Raw genomic sequence first — 20,933 nt, forward strand, 5'->3', positions numbered from 1 at the left:
ACTTTTTTGTTTTATTTTTGAAGACGTGTTTGTCAATGAGAAGTTGAGTTTGTAACCATTGCAATCCATTTGCATTGCCAAATGATTGGCTAATTATTTAAAGTCGAAAAATTATTTCAACTTTATTGAAATGGCAATATAAAGTAATTTTAGTCTCATTCTTAAAACCATTGGCTTGGCTCCAGAACAGTCACATTTAAAGCAAATGATCTGTTCAGTATTAGGTATAATAAAGATTATGGCTTTAAAGCAATGATACAGCTGTAAAAGGTGAACATATAATCCTGACCTACTATGAGATAGATGGCTTGTCAGCCTTAATTCAGAAGTGTATGTATTGTAAGTTTATATCAGTCTGTATAATAATATGCCCTTAATATTATTTTGATGTTATAGAATCAAAGCCAAAATTAATTGTGAAAATATGAATTAACTATTCAAGCTGCAAATAAATGCAGTGGATACATAAACAAATTTTATTCACAGAAGTTAGGAAACAATTTAATGTTTATTTTGGTTTCAAATGCAGGCAGTCCTTGGCATAACACTAGAAATGGCAGTTGTGTCAATTGGATCCTTGGATCAGTTTGTATTTCATTTAAAGCAATAGATTTGCAGTATTAGTTTTGTCTTAATGTCCATATTTGAAAGCTAGTTGTTCTACCACAACTGTTCCTTTCTTCACCTGGTTCAAATATGTTTTAGATCTCACATCTGCAAGGAGTTGCATAAAATTAGTACCCCATTGCAAAGAAGTCAAACTATTTCCAAACTGTGTGTGTGTGTGTATACACACACAAACACACTATACCATATTACACCAATTAAATGGCTACAGGTGTCATTCATTAGCTACAAGTCTCACTCCACTGATAAGAATGCAGAATGCAAAATACTTCTCCCATGAGAGCTCTATGTGCACAATTGTACACTTGAGAAGGCCTGCTGTTAGATTTCTGTTAGATACTACTTTAGGAACACCAAATCTGTCTTGGTTATAGATTCAGGTAGGTAGCAGTGTTGGTCTGATGCAGTTGAAAGAAATAAAAAAAATAAAAAAATGTCCAGTAGCACCTTAGAGACCAACTAAGAAAGACAGTGTGGTGTAGTGGTTAAGAGTGGTAGACTCGTAATCTGGGGAAGTGCGTTCGAATACCTCCTCCTCCACATGCAGCTGCTGGGTGACCTTGGGCCAGTCACACTTCTCTGAAGTCTCTCAGCCCCACTCACCTCACAGAGTGTTTGTTGTGGGGAGGAAGGGAAAGGAGGTTGTGAGCCACTCCTTTGGGTAGTGATAAAGCGGGATATCAAATCCAAACTCTTCTTCTTCTAAGTTTGTTCTGGATATAAGCTTTTGTGTGCTTATACCCAGAACAAACTTAGTTGGTCTCTAAGGTGCTACTGGACATTTTTTTTGTCTTAGTTATATTTCATTAAAAAACGCAACCATTTGTATTCTTGTGTCCCATTTTTCTTGGCATATTCATATTTTATCTCTGTAGGCACAAAATCCTACTGAGAGAAATGGCTGAAACCCTGGAACAAGAACCCATATATTTCTTTGACCAGGTATTTCCCATCTCATATTTGATATGTTATAATTGCTCTCTCCAAATCTATTAAGGGTTTAATAAAATCCTATATTTTATTTTAGCTCAAAACCAAACAAAAGCAAAATATGAAAATAGAACCAGGAGAACACTTTGTTGATATAAATTTAGTCAGCACAGATCCAGATCCTCATGAAATTCACAGGTAATAGTGGTGACATACTTAAATTGCAATAACTAATTGAGTGCATTAATGAACTGATATATTGTATTAAAATGTAGTCTTTTCCCCGTTTTTGTTGGTTGGAAAGTTCAAATGGGAAAACTGTTAAGGGCATATTGCAACTTGAAAATTGTTCAGATTTTGTTTTTTTAAAGGATGAATAGGATGTAAAAGGGCACTATTCCAGCAGGAAGCAAGTATGTATTCTGTACTTCCTACTTACCTAAGTCCTGCTGTTCTCATAAGAATTTAAGTCTGAATACATATATAGCTGTTTCTGAAGATTTCTGTACATAGTTATGTCTTCTTCACACCTATAGTATTTGGTCTATATCAGGGTAGTCCAACATGCAACATTTGACACCCCTCCCCCAGCCCAGTGGCAGACCTACATTTTTGAGTCCCACTTAGTATGAAAAGTCTATATTCTGGAATTAAAGGCATAACATACATTTACTGTCCACATGCAGGAACTCTGGATGCATGGATGAACACAGGGAAATAAATGATGCTTTTGTGAAAGACAGTAAAGCAAAGAAAGAACCAGTTTCTACTAAAACAGATGATCCTTCTATATCCATAAACATTTATGAGAATCCTCTGGCTCGCCTCTCCCAAATACCTTCATTTCCACCTGCAGAAGAAGACCTACGGTCAACTTCACTGGAAGAACATAAATGCATGGCTGCTACCGTATTATGTGAGCTGGAAGAAATGTTGACGCATTTTACCAAGTTTAAGTTTATTTTACCACAAGGGGTTTTAAATATATTGAGCTCCAGTTGGAAAAATCTCATTGAAGGTGTCTGGCAAAATAAAAAATATTTGCAGGAATTAGCATACAAAAACTTTAAATCAAGGAGAAGGCAAGCATCACAGGAGTCCAACAGATTGCCACCTACATTTGAATATACTGACTATGAGACGGCTAAAAATGTGAAAAGGAAAAGCAGGAAAAGTGTTGATTTTCCCATGGGTGTGACAAAAGGAATGGACAATCCTGGAACTCTGTCAAACAGACTCAATGGAAGCAAGAGTAAGGAATTTTACTGGTTTTCTCTTAATACTTAATATTCCAGCATCATATCGCAGGAGGGTGGTTCAGCTTGGCCAATATACTACAGGGGGCGACAATATTGCAAGTGTTTGTTTGGTGCGCAACTGCCAACATGCGCTTTCAGCTCTGGAAGGAGGTGGGGAGGGCTTAACATGCACTCCACCAACATGTGGGATGGCCTGGGGCAACTTTTACGTATAAGAATAGGAGCAAACTGATTGGTTTTTATGCTAATACCAAAACTCAGAGTTTACTTTGACTACTTTACTATACATTTAGCTCCCTGATTAGCATAAACAGAAGTAGCTCTCATTGGGACTAATTTCAAAGTAAACCTGCAGGCTGCAAGTCTCTAACCTAATAGCAAGAATAGGCAACATGGAGAATATTAAATTCCAAGATATACCGTAGTTTGTCTTAATACATGTTTCTATACAGTGCTTTTGGCGGGGTTAAAATTAGGGACCGGTGCACATAAATAAAAGTACTGTGAGTGCCAGTGCACACTTGCTGCTATGGGCAGCAAAAAGAATGGTACAGTGGTACCTCAGATTAAGAACTTAATTTGTTCCGGAGGTCTGTTCTTAACTTGAAACTGTTCTTAACCTGAAGCACCACTTTAGCTAATGGGGCCTCCTGCTGCTGCCGCGCCGCCAGAGCACAATTTTTGTTCTCATCCTGAAGCAAAGTTCTTAACCCGAGGTACTATTTCTGGGTTACTAGAGTCTGTAACCACTGTACTCTATACCAATGAGTATGACCACACAAAAAACCAGTTGTCTATCACTCGTTTAGAATCATATTTATTCTTGACACATCTAGGCTAGACAGAAAATGCCAGCTCTGAAATTTGCTATCTTCGTCCCAGACCACAATCACAAGTGGAAGTAAGAGATCTCTTGTGATTAATTGAGGAAAGTTGCTGAAGAATACCAGCAAATGGCCTTTGCAGCTGAAGTTAGAGAGGTACAAGCACTTTGGGGGGGGGGACTGAAAATAAACTAGGCAATTTTTCAAACCATTTATTACAGAAGCTTCTCTTTCCCATTTCAAGGTGAGTGAAAAAGTAATCATAGTATTCAGCCAGGAGAGGCAATCTGTACCCAGAGCACTTCATTCAATAATGAAAAAAGTTAACAGCACATAAGCACTTACTCTGGCCATTACCTAGCTCTTTGCAAGTTTGTAATTATAAAACAGCAAACAGTTTTTAATAAAGAACTGTGATTATGTGTGCTCATGCTGCTGAGGACTCATGATCAATACATTTCTTTTCTCTCCTATTTAGCTGCAGTCCCTCAGCAATATAGCAATGATTCACCTTTTGCAATCAGTTTCTCACTGTCATCAAAACTATGCAAGGAAAGAGGTATTATGTGTGCACTCTCTCTTTCTTCATTCAGGTTAATGTTTAGATTAATGAGCTACAGTTGGAGGGGAGCAAGCTTATTCATTTACTGTATAAGATATCTTACCTGCCCTTCAACATAGGGCCCCAGGGTGGGTTACAACATTATAATGATACAGTTATGAGGGTGGGATGGGGATGACAAAAGTAAAACAGCTTTAAAAAGAGGGAAAACAATATAGATTAAACAAAAGAGGTGGGTCTCACAACACAAAATATCTTAACTGTCAAAGGGCAGGGGAAAGAGGTCCATCTTTAGTGTACAACAAAGATTATGCTAGATGCCCTCACCCTCTCCTAGGCTGCCATTCCCCTTCTAGTAGGACTACCAAGAGATGATACTTGAGGAAACTATTTTTATTTTATTTTTAGGTTAATAAAATGGATGACTGTAATAGGGAATGAAAAAGAAAATATTAAAGATGGCCTTTACTTCTAACAATAACTGATACTTATGTTTGTGTTAACAAATCAGCTTTCTTAACCTTTAAATGTATTTTTTTGATTAATCAAAAAATGTCCCGATGTCTTGGAATTCAACAGGCACTTAAAATTTATTTATTTATTTGCAGCATTTCAGTTAACTAATTATGAGTTTTTTCATTTCTTCATAAAGGTTGGGTTTTTCAACATTCTGACTGTGACTCTAAAGACCTAGAATGGAAAGCACCGTATGTCTGGGCAGTGGAAAGATTACGAATGGCGAAGATTGAAATGTAATATTAAAATGGGATTTTCTATTATGGCTTTTAAAATCTATTCTTGTTAAACTGAAATTTTTTTATTTTATTACAAGCTAAAATAACCAGAGATAGTTTAAGATGTGTTAAATTGCTAACACAGATGCTCAGAGAGGTCCATAGGACAGTATGGAGGGCCTCTGGTGTTTTCTAACTGGAAAGGGGTAGCATGGCTGTATGAACCAATGGCCTGAATTGGTGCTTCCAATTGGGACCCATATATGACAGCTGTTGCAGTTTTTCATAATCAAAGCATCTTCTTTTTCAGCCACTGTGGCTGCACAAATCACACAGTGTGAAAAGTCCTCATGTGAAAGTGTTGCTTCATGCAGTTGGTGCCTTCATGCAATCACTGTTGGGCCCAAGAGCAATCCTGTATGACCATGTGGAGCAGGGCTGGCCACACCATTAGGCAGAGTAGGGCTTTTGCCTCAGGCAGGAGGTGTTGGGAATTTGTGTGCCAAGTAGTCTTCCCTATGTTTCCTGCTTCCCTCAGGTGCAGCACAGTTTTGACATAAGAATCTACTAACAGTCCAGGCAGGTTTTGGATGTAGACTAGGGGGGCAGCATCCCCTGGTCTTTTCCCTCAGAAAGTAAAATGTCTTGGGCTAGCCTTGATGTGGAACATAAAAAAACCATGTTGCAAAACCACATTACAGAAACTCATTTCCTTTGGGGGGGGGGAATTAAATAATTGAACATTGAACATTTGGTATTTGACACGAGTGGGAAATAAATATACTTTTTTCTTAGGGATAACAACCTCAGAATCATGATGTCTGGTAATTTTTAAAAACGTCCCCAATGTAGTGCAGACTGAATTAATCCTAGTTAGTATTTTTGAAAAACAATAACTATATCATTTTCAGAAGTCTTTTACTTTTTTGTGCCCTGTGTTTCCCTGTACAGTTCTAAGTGAATAACTCGATTAATCTTGATGAACTGAGATCTTCTGTTAGCTATTACTGTTTTTACACTTGTATGTTTTATATTATTATTGGAAGATTTATTTTCATCTGAGATATAATTATATAGACAAAATCTCTGCAAACCAATCCATCCCAGAGGAGGAGAGTATGTTTTCTTTTTCAGTGTTTATCACCCCTATTGGCACATAGACCTGGCGCTGAAATCCTGATCCTCATTTTGGAAGGTACAGCGCTGACTGCTGCCAGGTTTCTGTGCCAACGCTATTGCACTTGACTTAGTGTTATTGAATGCTTATTCCTAGCCTGGTCAGCAAAAAGGTGTCCTGAGTGCTATCTTGTTGCAGAGTTTAAGGTGTAAGGAATGTTGGCTTCCAGTGAAGGGTTCTCCTTAGATTTCCTCTAATTAATATTTAGAATTACATGCTTCTGCAATGCTTTCCTGCTTAATTCCCGCCTTCAGTTAAAGGTTTGGATATCTGACTCTCTCAAAGTCAGCAATGTATAATACATAGACTATGAGAAAATTAATAGTGACATTGAAATAAAGCTGCTTGAAGGCTCGCAAATATGTTGCCTACCAATGGAAAGGACAGTCCAGTCCAGTAGCTCTTCTTTGAATGAAGTACACATAGTAGCTTATGCAAGTCCAAGCCAAAACAATATAACCCTCACTCTCCTTCAGCACCTACAGTGAAGAAAGCTAGCTGCTCTGTTGCATTTTCCCTGTTTTGCTGGTACTGTAGCTCAGTATCTGCTAGGATACTTAAGAGCTGCAGGTGACGTGCAAGTTTCTGTGTAAAAGGGACATGTGACAACTATTGACTCAGAAGTACTTACCACTAAGTCTGGACTGGGGTTGAGCCTTGGCACTGGTTGGTGTTCCTTTATTAATGTGCTTATTCAGAATAACAGGCAAATAATTGGTAAAGATCTTTTGAAAATAAAACCAAAAATGTAAAATGGGGATCAAACGTAGTATAGATTAGGATGTCTGTGTTCGGAATCAGTATTAGGACTCTACCAAGTTGCCTGAGCAGAAGGCAAGTGAGTTTAGACTTGTAACTTACATTTTATATTTAGAAAGAAAAACAGTTTAGAATGTATTTTCAAAGCTCTTACAGGGTTTGGAGTGAATTTAACTGCTTTTTATTCGGATGAATAGAAGACTGGTGCCTGGAATATGCTATACTACATTGCTTATTCAGATCATATAGAAAGCTGAACTTTTTCAGCCTAAATGCTAGCTATGTTGAAGACCTTATTTTAGAGAATTTCTTAGTAAATAATTGATTAAAAAAAAATCTTCCAAACAGAACTGAGCAGCTGTCTAAGCTGAAAGAATCAGGATTTGACAAGCCTATTATTCTTCGTCATTATGGCGATATCAAGAAGGAAACCTTTCCCCAAAACATCAAAGGGCAGCCCAGTAAGAAAGTCTCGTCCGAGAGCCTGTATGAAAAACCACAGTTGCCAGTGATCAAACAAGCTGATCCAGCCTTAAAAAAACTGCACTATGGATTGGTTGATGGATCATCCTTCATTTAATATCCTTTGAAAGTGTAACATAAAAGAGAATTCCATCTAGCAGGAATGGGAGGAAACATTCCTACAACAAAGAAAAAGCATGGATTTAAAATTACTTAATTCACTTGGCAGGTAGGAAGCAAATTTCTTTAGGATTTCTGAGTAAACGTCTTTAAGGATTGAACTGTAAAAGGTTCTAGATCACTTTACAGGAGCAAGACGTTTGGAAAAATCTGTTTCCAAATAATGGTGTGCGATTTTATGCAGGTTAAGTCTGGAATCAATAACGTGGGGGTTTTTTTTGGGGGGGGGGACTTGCTTTAGAACCTTTTATCCAAACTGAAAAGAAGGAAAGTCGTGAGTCATGACCCAAGCATTTTTGTTCCTACACACTTGAATGTCAAATTTTTAGATTATTATCTGCTGCTGATTTGAGAAAACTCAGAAAGGACCCCTTAGCACTTGAACTTACTAAACCTCAAACTGTCTAAAGTTTTATATAGAAATAGGTCTTTGCATGTCTATATCTATCTAGCTATCTATCCATACATCTATCTGAGCAGACAAACACCTGCCAACAGTGGTGATGTGGAAAGTCATTCATGATAGCATCCACTTAAGCACAGATAGGTCACTGCTGCTTACCACAGTGGCTGCTTATAGTTTCGAAGTTTTGAGATGGATACTTGGTAAATCCTCTGAATAAGCATTGAGCAAGTTTGAGCTGCAGTCAAATGTACAGTAGACAAGAAATAGAATGAGTAATTGACAGTTGCATCACACAAGCCATTCACGCTTGTACATCCCAATACTGACTCCTCGGTGCAATTTTTAGTTCAGCTCTACATGTATTATGAGTGAGAGAAAGCAGGCACTAATATTAGAGTTGTTTCAGTCATGGCTGCATGTCGTTATTGCAGGCACCTTTTTTAGTAGTTCACTGGGTGTATCTGGTGCTATGCATCATACATACCCATCTCCCCATAGCTGTTTGGCAAGCTTTATTTTAAAATTATTTTTATAGTATTTTAAAGATTCTTCATTATACCATAAATAGTAATGGCTTGAATGAGGACAATAAACTGAAGCTGAGTCCTGGCAAGGGAGAGGTGCTTGTGGTTTGGTAGATTCCAGATCTGGGAAACAGAAAGATGGTCTGTTCTGACTGTGGTTGGACTTCCCTAAAAGATCACCCGGTACATTTCTGAGCACAATTCAAAGTGTTGGTGCTGACTTTTAGAGCCCTAAACAGCCTCGGCCCAGTATACCTGAAGGAGCATCTCCTCCCTCCAGGTTCAGCTGGACACAGAGATCTTGCTCTGAGCCTCTTCTGGTGGTTCTTTCACTGTGAAAAGTGAAGCCACAGGAAACCCAGTAGAGGACCTTCTCCCATCAGATGTCAAGAAGATATATAACTATACAACTTTTAGAAGACACCTGAAAGCAGCCTGTATAGGGAAGCTTTTTAATGTGTAGTGCTTTATTATGTTTTTATATATATTGGAAGTCAGCCAGATGGACGGGGTATAAATTATTATTATTATTATTATTATTATTATTATTATTATTATTATTTTAAAGTGCCTTATAATTAGACACCTGGAAATGCCATATCCATCTCAGACAAACTCCTTGACTCTTTATTTACCTACCCCTCTGGACATGTTGCAGTCTGTCAGAGTTACTCTGATCTTCCTTGTGGTGGCTTGTACACCAATATATTTAATGACTGTCCCGATCGTGCGTTAGTTGGAACATTTACTCCTTCTGGACATGGCAGCGTTTGCTTCTCTAACAGGTAAGAAGAGATGTTCCAGAGGGCTTCCTAACTAACATCAAATGTTAACCGCAGTAGGCACTGAGAGACAGTCCTTTGGCGGTACCTGCTATACTGGATGTAGGACATAATTAAAAGGCTCCCACATTGTTTCAAGCATGACTCACTCCCTCTAAAAACTAAAAGTGTGCTTCAAAAGCTTCCATTCACCCCACCCAGAACAGCACAGACATCTTAAGGTAGCAGCCAGCGCTGCTGTATCGTATATGGTGCAGTGACAGCCACTGATCCATCAAGTTGGGCCTGGTGACCTGCACTGGCTAGCTCAAAACACTCGACACAAGTGAAGGTGCTGTGCTGGTGCAGCACTTCTTATATCCTTTCTTAAGAATCTTGTTTAATTTACACGGTAGTTTAGAGCTCAAGGTAGGCCATGTACCAACTTGCTGTGTGGAATCAGAGCCTTGTAGAGTTCAGGTATCCTTCTCTCAACTTATGGTGAGTTACAAGCATTCTATACACACAATTTTTTTATATCAAATAGAATGGGAAGGGAGAGCAAAGTCTTCCACACCTAGTTTAACACTATCAGCCTAGACTGTGCTGCGTGCCTCTGCTGATTTGTGGATCATAGCCTTAGCAGATGAAAGTGGGGTTTTTTTTGCCTTGGATAAAACCACAATGGGATATAATATATATGATATGTCATGGATTACTGTAAAGTATGCCTAGAATAAAAACCAGTGTTAACATGGGGTTATCCAGGCACCTTCATGTTTTGCAGTTAAAAAGTAAGGGCTACGTTACGAAATAATTTTGTGACTCTCTTAAGGCTGGATTGCTCATTCACAGCCACTGTGCACACCTGTGTTGAATGCTATATGAAAATATAGATGAAGCGATAAATATGCAAATTACTATGTTAATTAAAAGCACCAAGATCAAAGTAGACAGCTTGAGTTACTCATTATGTTTTACTAAATGGCACCGTGAAAAACTGGCTTTTGGTTTCTGCAGTAGCAGCATAGCAATGATATTTAATCAGGAAGGAGGCATGGTGACTAATAAAGATGGAGAAATACTACGCCAGTGGAAATGGCCTGGAGAAGGGAAGCTTGATGACCCAGTTATTATGCAGGTAATATATATTTTTTATTTAATTCTTTTTTCAAATACAGCTTTCCTTCTGGGGGATGCTGTTATTTACAGTGTTGTAAATTCTTCAGCTAACAGAAGTAGCTAACTACCTAAGCTAGCTCACAGTAAAATTAATGAACGAAGTTTAATGAAGAAAATGATACTTTGAATTAATTTTCTTGTTCCCAAGATGAAGCAGCACAAACACTACAATGAAGATTGAGCCATCATGGTACAAAACAGGATCATATTCATATATCAAATCCATATTTTTATAAATTGCATGTGCTTTTGTATGAGTGTGTTGCAAATTGCCTGGAGACATCTGTGTAACAAGTGACTTAAGAAGCCTAATAATAATAATAATAATAATAAAATAAGCAGAAGAGAAGTGGGAAACTGCATTACTTTAAAACTGAACTGCTTTGCTCCTGTCCCTTCCTTTCCCCCTAAGGCAACATGCTTAACCTAGCACTTCTTAAACTGTCAAGAGTAGAAAAGTCATGTTTGCACTCGACCTTTCCTTACTATGATGTAAAATTTGAAGTAGAGATTAAATTTCACCCCTTTATCTGGCAACCCAACCCTATCCAATCCTGGCAACTAGCTATGCTCTGTACTTTCCACAACTATCCCGGCAACCTACATCTGGCAAGAAGTACAGAAGCCTAATTATATCTTGCAATTATATGTGCCTGATTATATCTTGCAGACACTAGCTTTTTTAAAGGAAGGGGGTGTGGTAGAGAACATGCTCTGCATGTGAAAGGTTCCAAGTAGACTTGGGTGAGAACCCGGTCTGAACTCCTAGAGAGCTACTGCCAATCAGTGTTGACAGTAATGAAGTAGATGGACTAATGGTTTTGATGATGCAGTAGTTGACAGATTCCCATATTCCCGCAACAGCATTTCTGGGAAGGCGCCATAGCTTATTTGCACACAGAAGGCCCTAGCTTCAATCCCTGGCACCTTCAGGTGTGCCTGGGAATTCTCCTGTCTGAAACCCCAAAGCCAGTCAAAGCAGAATAGACAATTGTGAGCTAAATGAACCAAGCTGCTTTGGGGGAGGAATGGAACATCAGGTGGGAAGGGAGGTGGGATGGAGTATCCTGGAGAGGGGCACAGCACACTGAACCACCATAAACAAGATGGTGTCACCATAAACAAGATCTGTCTCTGGTTAGTATCAGATTTCCCTTGTGGCTTCCTATCTTCATTTTGGCAAATTCCCTAGCTGAACAATACTGTGAAGTACACATCTCTTATGTCTTACCCTAGGTTAACAAGTGCATCACAGTGAAGGTTGCAGGACGCTTTGCTGTTGGATTGCTTTACAAGTGGCGACATGAAAGCGTGCGTTTGTCTTTGTCACCGGTACGAGGTGTGGCTGGTCCACAGTTAGAAAACCTGGTATGGTGCAATAGCTTATGATGCAAAAAAACCACACAACATGCCAATCAGGCTGGAGCCTGTAGGGAAGTTGCAGGGAGATAATAGCCCTCTGTGGTGGGTTGTGGGAGAATTTGGTTGCGAGAGGATTTGCAAGAAGTAAAATATTTGTCGCACAGTAGTTTCAAAAGGAATAACAGATAGAAGACGGCCGTTTCCAGCTCTTGCACATACATACTGTTTCCATACAAATGGACTTTTCCATTCAGTTCAAAATCAGGATCAGCTTGACATTTAAATTCATGGGTATACTATTGGAAGCCCTACACAAATGTTAGAGTCATGGTGGATTGTGTGTATCCAGGCAAGTGCAATAGTGAGACAAATGAATATAGAGAAGACAGTACATTATTTTCTCCTACATCAGGGATGGAGACTCCCAATTCCCACCAATTCCCAATATAACAAAGACACCACAGTCTCCAGTGATCTACAGTTTAAGGAAACCAACCATGAGTTATGTGCTGACAGCACCCCTGAAATCTCTCACTGCTCGGAGATTGGGGTGCACATAGCAGTATTTTAAGCAGCTACCGCATCACAGCCAGGAGCCAAACAGAAATATGTTGCTGTTTGGTTACAGGTAATCTCATACCAGTCACACAGAATTTAGCTTCTGCTATTTTCTGATGGGGTTATGTGCTTCATGGCTGGTAGCAATTCAACAGCAGATGCAGTTGCCAACAAAAGGTTCGCCTGTTTCGTTACTTGTCCTGTAGCTATGGGAAATTGTAGGACTCCTGCAAGAAAAATGGGTAGAAACTCAATGGACTGCATATGATTAAAGCAAATTCTGTTGTTCTCTCTTGGTTTTCTAGAGCAAGATATTCACAGAAGTTAATCTACCATCCACATCAGTAAAAGGATTTTCTAAAACACATGGCAAAACAGAAGATGCAAAAAAATCTCTTAAAAAAGAAGTAAGCACCTGTCAGAAACTCAATATTAAAATAAATAAATGTAATTTTATTTTCACACTGCTACAGCTTACTTTTTTCTAACATTTCCTCTTTCTTTGCCCATCCACTAGGATACTGTAACAGCAGCGTATTTTGCTACAATTTATTTTCGTTATGCTGATTTAACACCATAAAACTTGTATGCAAAACGTCCCTTCAGCTAATGAAACTTTGATTCCTTATTTCACAATAACGTAGGAACATGTTTTGACAAACCCAATAGAAATGAAAGGCAGATGTACAATATTTGCAGCTGTTTACTGGAATCTTAGGTGCCACAAAAAGATTCCACATATCTGCAAATGCAGAAAGGAAGACTGAATAAATATAAATAACAAGGCGGGGAGATAACCGAGGATGGAAGGAAGGGGAAAGGGCAGAAGCAAAGGGGACCACAAGACAGAAGAAGCAGGGGCCAAGGCAAAGGAAATAAGAGTTGAAGCCGGCCAAAATAGTTGCCTACTGGTCTACTGGTCATGTCTATGGCTTTGTACATATTCCTCCCATTTGATGGTTTGTACTTTGATGAACTGAAAGGAGAAGGGAAGGATGAAGCAGGCAGATTAGGAGATAACATATGGCAAAAGCAGAAGCTGAGGTGGGATCAAGTGGAGGCAATAGAATAGAACAGACATATAGGCCAAGAGAGCAGAAAGTGGAACAAAGCAGCTGAGAATAAGGAAGAGAATACAGTGGTACCCCGCAAGACGAACGCCTCGCAAGACGGAAAACCCGCTAGACGAAAGGGTTTTCCGTTTTGGAGGCGCTTCGCAAAACGAATTTCCCTATGGGCTTGCTTCGCAAGACGAAAGCCCATAGGGAAATCTCCGGGGACCTCTTTTAAATCCTAGCGGTGGGGAGCAAAGCCTTCCCCCCCTCCGGCCTTCAGAAGAGGTCCAGGAAGGCTGGCGGGGGCCAAAAGGCTTTGTTCCCCAGCGCCAGCATTTTAAAAGCAGTCCGGGATAGCAGGGAAGCGCTTCCCGCTATCCCGGACGGCTTTTGAAGGCAGGAGAGGTCCGCGAAGCCTGGGCGCGCTGATGTCAGCGCGCGCAGGCTTCGGCATGCCGGCAGAGGTCCGCGAAGCCTTGGCCGGACAGCTTTTGAAGGCAGGCGGGGGGAGCAAAGACTCTCGCCCCCGCCAGCCTTCAGAAGAGGTCCAGGACCTCTTCTGAAGGCTGGCGGGGGGCAAAAGTCTTTGTCCCCCCTGCCTGCCTTCCCAGGGGCTTTTAAATCGCCCCGGACAGCGGAGAAGTCCTCCGCTGTCCCGGGGCGATTTTAAAATGCCGCCCGCCAGCATTTTAAGATCGCCCCGGACAGCGGAGAAGCCCTCCGCTGTCCCGGGGTTTTTTAAAATGCTGGGGGTGGGAAGAAAAGCCCTTGTCCCGTCCCCCCCAGCCTTCAGAAGAGGTCGGGGGACAGACTGTCCCCGGACCTGGTCTGAAGTCGGTTTCCCTAGGAACGCATTAATTGATTTTCAATGCATTCCTATGGGAAACCGTGCATCGCAAGACGAAAAACTCGCAAGAAGAAGAAACTTGCGGAACGAATTAATTTCGTCTTGCGAGGCACCACTGTACCTGCCACAGACAGGATCACACAGGATTGCCTTTTTGTTATGTATTATTTATGTGACATCGTATTTATACCCTGCCTTTCCTCCATGGAGATAAAGGCGGTGTACATAATTCTCCCCCTCACCATATTATCCTTGCAATGCCTCTGTAAGGTAGATTAGGATGAGAGACAGTGACTCCCAGCAAGCTTCATGGCTAAGTAGAGATTGGAACCCTGGCCTCCCAGGTCTGGCACTCTAACCACTATGGGACACTGTTCAGTTTGAGGTGCCAGGTTCAGACTGCTTTGCTGGAACCTTTATTTAGTTTTATCTTCTGGGAATGTTTGTACCAGCCATTCTATTTTTATCTGGTCCCTTATTACTTTTACTGTTTTTTCTTTGTTGTGCTACTCATAATTTGATCTGATTGCTGATAAAAAAAATTACCACAGGAGAGAATACCTAGAATTTCAGAAGGGGATCTAAGCCATGTCAAAGACTACAACCCTACCAGAGAATTAAAAGCGCTGAGATGTAAAATCAAGAATGTCCTAGAAGACTGGATGGAATATTACCGGATAGCCCTAGGTCAGTCTTTAATTTAGTAGCATAAGTATTGGAGGAGGATGCTAACACTTCTAAATTCAGAGGACTGAAATAAGTAATGACATGGTTTATATTTTTGGTGTCGGATATTTAAATATATTTTAAAATTATAATCAGTATGTATAGACTAAACATTACAGTTCATCTGCATTTGTATCTGTTAATGTGATATTAACCTAACAGCTGCATCTGCTTTGCAAAAAGGGAGTATGAAATCACTTAATGAAATTATATATTGCTTTATCTTTTTTTACATTTTTTATTTGAAAGGTACACTTTCCTATAAAAATTGATTCCACATTTCATTAGTTTGTTTGCAGGGTATGCTTTGAGATCGGACTTTTGGTACTAATTACCGTATTTTCATTTATGTATGCATGAAAATACATCATACAAAGTCATGTGTGATTGATAAAAAACCCCCACATGATATATGTATACATTTGTGAACTAAGCCAGTATTCTGTGTGTGATTTCATTTCCCTTCGTTCCAGAGCCTATTGCATGACAGGAGAAACAGGAATATTTCCTGATCCTGCATCTCCAGGGCACTCACCATATACAGTATAGCAGAAGAATACTTTGTGTTCTTAGCTTGGGTTTGAGCTGATCATTGGTCATGCTGCCTAGGGCTAATGGGAATTGGATCCAACAACATCTGGAAGGCGAAAAGTGGACTGGACTGGAAGATAAGAACTGGTACAATTTCTCTACACCAAAGAGGTGAAGTGCTGGTGGAAGCTTGAGCCTAGGGGAAGCATAGAAGCAGAGTGCAATGTGGTCTATGAACATTATCTTCCCTTTGGCCAACGTTTTATTGGAAGCAAACATCTTGCTAGATCCAAATGTGATGTTAATATTCCTAGCTATTTTCAAAGTGCTTCCTCTTCGCAGTACAGAAACACTAAGCGTTATAAATAATATAAATTAACATTTGGTTGCAATTATTTCTTAAGTGTATAAAAATGTATTTTATACTCTTAACTTCTTAAAGCAGTATTTCCTGGAAGTTGTATCGAATGGGAAGGACTCCACTTGAAAGGGGACATTTTGCTTTGCACTTTCAGTTCTTGTGATGTGCAGTTGTCAACCAAATTCCACATGCATCTAAGTCAGCTGTCTTATATGTGAGCTTAAGGCCTTTTTAAAGTTTGTTGCCTTGGTGGTGTATTGTTGCATTTCAGAAATCAGCTCACCACACACACACAGAACCTCAGCCTTCCCTCGGATTGCTGGCAGACGGTGCAAAACACAACATGTGGATGATTTCCTTGGCTTTCATACAGCACAGGGGAAAGAGAATGACAGGGAGACAGAGACCCCTACACCAGGCAACCATCCTCCTTTCCAGTCTGTTCCGTCTTGCGGCCCCACTCAAGGTGTGTCACCTGGTTCTTACAGGTAAAAGCACAAGAAGTCAAATGCCTACAAACTCCCTTTGCAATGGAGTCAATACTTCACCATTCTGTGAATGTATGGAGGAATTTGATGTAGCACTATGACGACCCTTCCTTCAGTGCAAGCATTTCAGTTTGCCAGATGGAACAATCCCCCTCTCTCCTCTGCCTGCAAGCTGTTCTGGGAGTTCTCCTGACATATACACACCCAAGCCAATTTGGCGGGGGGCACGCAGGGACCAAGGAAAAGCCTCATTGTGGATAAATTTCCCAATTTGCTCAGAATATTACCTTTATTTTATTAAAGTTAATTTTAAAACTTTGTGCTGGGTAAATGAAAATAAATTGAGAAAATATTCCAAAGGGACAGATGTAATATGTTGCAATATTGTATTAATTCTTTTTTGAAGCAATGAGTTTGGTTTCCAAATCCTCTTAATTAAGATAGGTGCTAGCTAAATATTGGGTCATGAATCAACCACAGCGCACATAAGCTCAACTGATAAATCACCAGAGAGGAGTGGGAACAACTTCCTTTATACTAGGATCTTATACTGCTCTGATTAAGTGCTTTAGGAATTCTAACGTGCTGAATATGCAGCGTGAACCTACTAAAATGATACTGCAGAGGTGCAGAATCAGTTGCACCCTGTACGCTGAATTTCAGCTTCCATCGTCTTTGAATATTGACCATGTTGGCTGGGGATGATGGGACTTGCAATCCAACAACTTCTGGAGGGACAGAGGTTCCCCACATATGCTGCATTGTATGAAACAGCCATTAGAAATGGGTCTACATTGCATATCAGTGTAAATATCAGCATAGATACCTTGGAATTGCAGAAAAACTGTTAAGTGTGTTTATTTTCTCTTGCAGAGACCCTCATTTATTGAGCAGCATTTTCAGAACAAATAAACCACCCATGGCTCACCTTAATATAAACGATGACACACTCCAAACCTCTCACAAAGCAAAGTAAGTAAAACTAAATACCATTTACTATGTTCTTCGAAGACTTACTAAGATTCTTTAAATGCCATTTATATTATTTGGAGCATATGTTTTAAGAATGACACAAAGACATATTCAGGTGATTTTACAGTATTTTTGCTTTGGAGAAGTAAGGAAAATATGGCAATTAGATCAATTTAGAATAGCTTTGCATTATGTATATGATATATTTATTATTCTATTTATTATGTTTATATCTTCCACTTTTCCTGCAAGGAGTAAAGGGGAGTATACATGGTTCTGTACCCTCCAACAATAATTCATCTTTGTAAAATTGACTAGAATTGAGCTGCTCACAATCCAGTGGCCTTAATTTTACTACGTTTACGGTACTTGGATTGGATTTCTGAAGTTGCAATCTGCAACTAGGAATGTGAAGAAAGCAGTCCTTTTCCTCTGCAGCAAGCGACCAGCATTTCCTTACATTTGTAATGTTATCACTGTAACAATGCTAGGTTCAGATCTGGTAGCCTTGGAACCAAGTTGTTCTTGTTTTTCCACAGAAATAAGCATTTGTGTCTTACACACTTCAGGACCGTACCACTATTTATTCAGCGTCTTGCCCAAATTTTGTTTGAAGCTGTCTTCAGAACTTGTTCAGCCAGTTTATCCACACAAAGAGCATCTGCTAGAGTTTTCATTATACTAGTTTGGCTAGTTCTTCTGCTCTGGAGGATCAGAAAGAGCATCAAAGTGCTGTGGACACAGTTATACCTTTAGAAAACCATGGATTTCAGCTAAAGTCAGGACTCTGGGTTTATTTGTAGAATAATGCAAGGAGAAAAGAAGTGTGGGCAAGGTGATTGAGCGGGTGGTTGCTGAACAACTCCAGGCACTCCTGGAGGATGCGGACCATTTAGGTCCCTTCCAGTCGGGATTTAGGCCTCATTGTGGGACTGAAACTGCCTTGGTTGCACTGGTCGATGATCTCTGGTGGGCCACGGACTGAGGTGAAGAACAAAATATTGTAAGCCCCTTTGCAATGTTAATTAAATGAATAAACAGAAGAGCTACGGTTCATGACAAAATGTTGGATAGCCCTCAAGGAAATAGCTGATCCCAAAAGGCACATTAAGAAGTTGTAGAGAAAAAGCATCATGATGATAAAAACAATTTTGGACAGAGATATGATTTTGCAGCAGCCTTTTGAATTACCTGGGAAACAGAGAGACTTTGTTTGGTAGATCAAGTAAGTGTAAGCTGGTTAAAGTTTTGTTACTTCAGTTCATTCACACTCCAACTTACGCTCCTTTTACCACTGCTTTCTCATGACAGTGAAAAGGCATCCACTGCATCACACAGTGCCTGCCCTGTAGTCCTTCGAAGAACGATGCTGGGAGATGAAGTGAGGCTATGCAGATGCAGCAACCATCAGATTCCATATGTTACAGACCTGGAATATGATCACATTATTAACAACCAGATGTCTTCCTCAGAGCAGATCACTGTGGTCTGTGTGACTACTTCATTGAGAGCGGCAGATTACGACCCCAGAACAGATAAGCACCTAGAACAGCTCTATGAGAGAAAGAACAAGAACAGGAGTATGCCATGTACACAGGTAGGGCTCTCGGGTGTTGTCTCAATCGCATCAGTGACCTGGTTCACCTGTTAACACTCAGCCAAGCTATGGCTAAGCATGAACACACAAAAATTGCAGGTGCCTCATTGTCCTGCTGGCATGCTAGCCAGAGCTAAACCATGGGTGGCTTAGTGTTACGTCCAAACCTAGGTTTATGGTTTGTCTTGCTCCAAACAAACTATGAGCTGTAACCAACGTTTGTTCTTGGTTTGTTCCCCAGACAAACCATGATCCCAAGTTTGGATGTAAAGTTAAGTGAAACCATGATTTAGGTCCCAGTAGCATGGCATTAGCAGGAAATGGGGAGGGATATTTTCCTGTGAGTACCCACATGCTTGCTTGTTCACATTTAGCCATGTTATAACTTAGTGTTGCATTTGAACTGGGCCGATGACTGATGTAAAAGCAAGATGATTTTGAATAACATCTTGGTGTGAAAAAATTGCTTCATTTTATTGACTTCTTACAAGTACAGAGAAATTGGGTTGTTGACATAGGAGTTTAATGCCACAAAACATCCTTTTATATCGTTTGTGGATTGGGGTATAAGTCTAGGGTTGTCATATGACCTCTTTTTCCAGAACACGTCCTCTTTTTCATGGGTATGTAAAATGAGTCGTTATAGCGATCCATGGTTAAAAGTAGAAGTTGGCAAATGTGTCCTCTTTTTTGCTCTTCAAAATATGACAGCCCTAAGATGGGTGAGCTTTTTCAGAACATGAATGCTATTGCTGTTTCCCTATACACACTAGATCTAAATTAACAGTAGTGCCCCCCTTTTTTTGGTAAGGTGGGAGTACATCAGAGGGACATTCTGACAATTAGGCATGTCCATCACTAAGTTAAATGTACTTGGGCCACTTGCCAATGTGAGCAGTAAATAGCTGAATAATTCAATTCCTTTAATGCTGACTTGTTCAGTGGGAACATTGTGCTCTGACATCTGGTAGAATAAGATTTATTATTGCTATTGTTGACCTAGTCTTATAATGATGCTGTCTTTGTTTTTGTAGGGTCGTCTGGACTCTTTCCGCCTGCTCAAATACGATCTTGGCTCTGCAGATGAGTTTACAGGCCACTGTGGATCACTACTGGTGAAAAGGCATAATATTGCTCCTGGCATGTTTTTGGTAGGTTATAACCTTCCTGTTGCACATCCAGGTCATTTCAACTCATACCGAGAAAATGGTTTCCAGATCCTATGGCTGGAGTCTACTTCTTGTGTTCTTCGTTCAAGAAAAGTCCATTCCCCTTTTCATAGCAAATGGCGATGCAGCACAAAGACAATGCTGACATCTTCCTCTTGTCCATTGGGATCAGTGCCATCACAATAATTGGAACATAAGGATGATTGGTTTCGTTCTGCAGAATAGTGAAAGATATGGCACTGACTGGAAAAAGACATAAAATTCCAGTTTCTCCCTCAGAGGGGTCTAGTAAGAACAACTGCTCAAGTTTCTGATCTGAGAACTAAGGGAAATATCTCTTTTCTCTCACTGTTTTAGATAGATGGGTAAAGGGAGAGATGGAAGCACTATAGTGAATCGGCCTATAATTTGTTCTCAGCAAATGATATGAACTCTAGAAAGGTGACTACTCCACCTTATTTTCTGAATGTGGAGCCTAACTGAAGCAAGAACGAAATAGCTGGCATGATCCCTTCCCAATGCAAGGGACATGTTTGAAATACAGTGGTACCTCAGGTTACATACGCTTCAGGTTACAGTCTCCACTAACCCAGAAATAGTACCTCAGGTTAAGAACTTTGCTTCAGGATGAGAACAGAAATTGCGCAGCGGCCGCGCGGCGGCGGCGGAAGGCCCCATTAGTTAAAGTGGTGCTTCAGGTTAAGAACAGTTTCAGGTTAAGAATGGACCTCCGGAACGAATTAAGTTCTTAACCCGAGGTACCACTGTACTCTGTTACAATGAATGTAGGACAAATACTTCCCAGGACTGAGAGTAAGGTTTATTCTTCCTGGGGTAACTGGATCTCTCCTCCATGACTCTCCCTGGTTACTAATGAGCA

General features: G+C 40.1%; 1 protein-coding gene across 5 annotated transcripts in view; it reads left to right on the forward strand.

The window, feature by feature from the left end:
- The window catches only part of LOC310687604 (uncharacterized protein), a 32,083-nt gene that overhangs the window by 3,689 nt on the left and 7,461 nt on the right, over nt 1–20,933 (forward strand). For 3 of the 5 annotated variants that reach the window (XM_083462900.1, XM_083462898.1, XM_083462899.1), the window contains 15 exons: nt 1,503–1,569; nt 1,655–1,755; nt 2,244–2,809; nt 4,119–4,199; nt 4,855–4,954; nt 7,221–7,451; nt 9,080–9,229; nt 10,226–10,346; nt 11,624–11,755; nt 12,613–12,714; nt 14,761–14,896; nt 16,099–16,315; nt 17,189–17,287; nt 18,599–18,884; nt 19,919–20,035. In XM_083462900.1, the coding sequence (XP_083319026.1) occupies nt 1,525–1,569; nt 1,655–1,755; nt 2,244–2,809; nt 4,119–4,199; nt 4,855–4,954; nt 7,221–7,451; nt 9,080–9,229; nt 10,226–10,346; nt 11,624–11,755; nt 12,613–12,714; nt 14,761–14,896; nt 16,099–16,315; nt 17,189–17,287; nt 18,599–18,884; nt 19,919–20,035 (2,484 nt within the window). In that variant the 5' untranslated portion in view covers nt 1,503–1,524. The remainder of the gene's footprint in view (nt 1–1,502; nt 1,570–1,654; nt 1,756–2,243; nt 2,810–4,118; nt 4,200–4,854; nt 4,955–7,220; nt 7,452–9,079; nt 9,230–10,225; nt 10,347–11,623; nt 11,756–12,612; nt 12,715–14,760; nt 14,897–16,098; nt 16,316–17,188; nt 17,288–18,598; nt 18,885–19,918; nt 20,036–20,933) is intronic. The other 2 variants (XM_083462901.1, XM_083462902.1) reach the window with 2 other exon arrangements.

The sequence above is a fragment of the Podarcis liolepis genome, assembly GCF_965112155.1.
Source record: "Podarcis liolepis genome assembly, chromosome: 10".
NCBI lineage: Eukaryota > Metazoa > Chordata > Lepidosauria > Squamata > Lacertidae > Podarcis > Podarcis liolepis.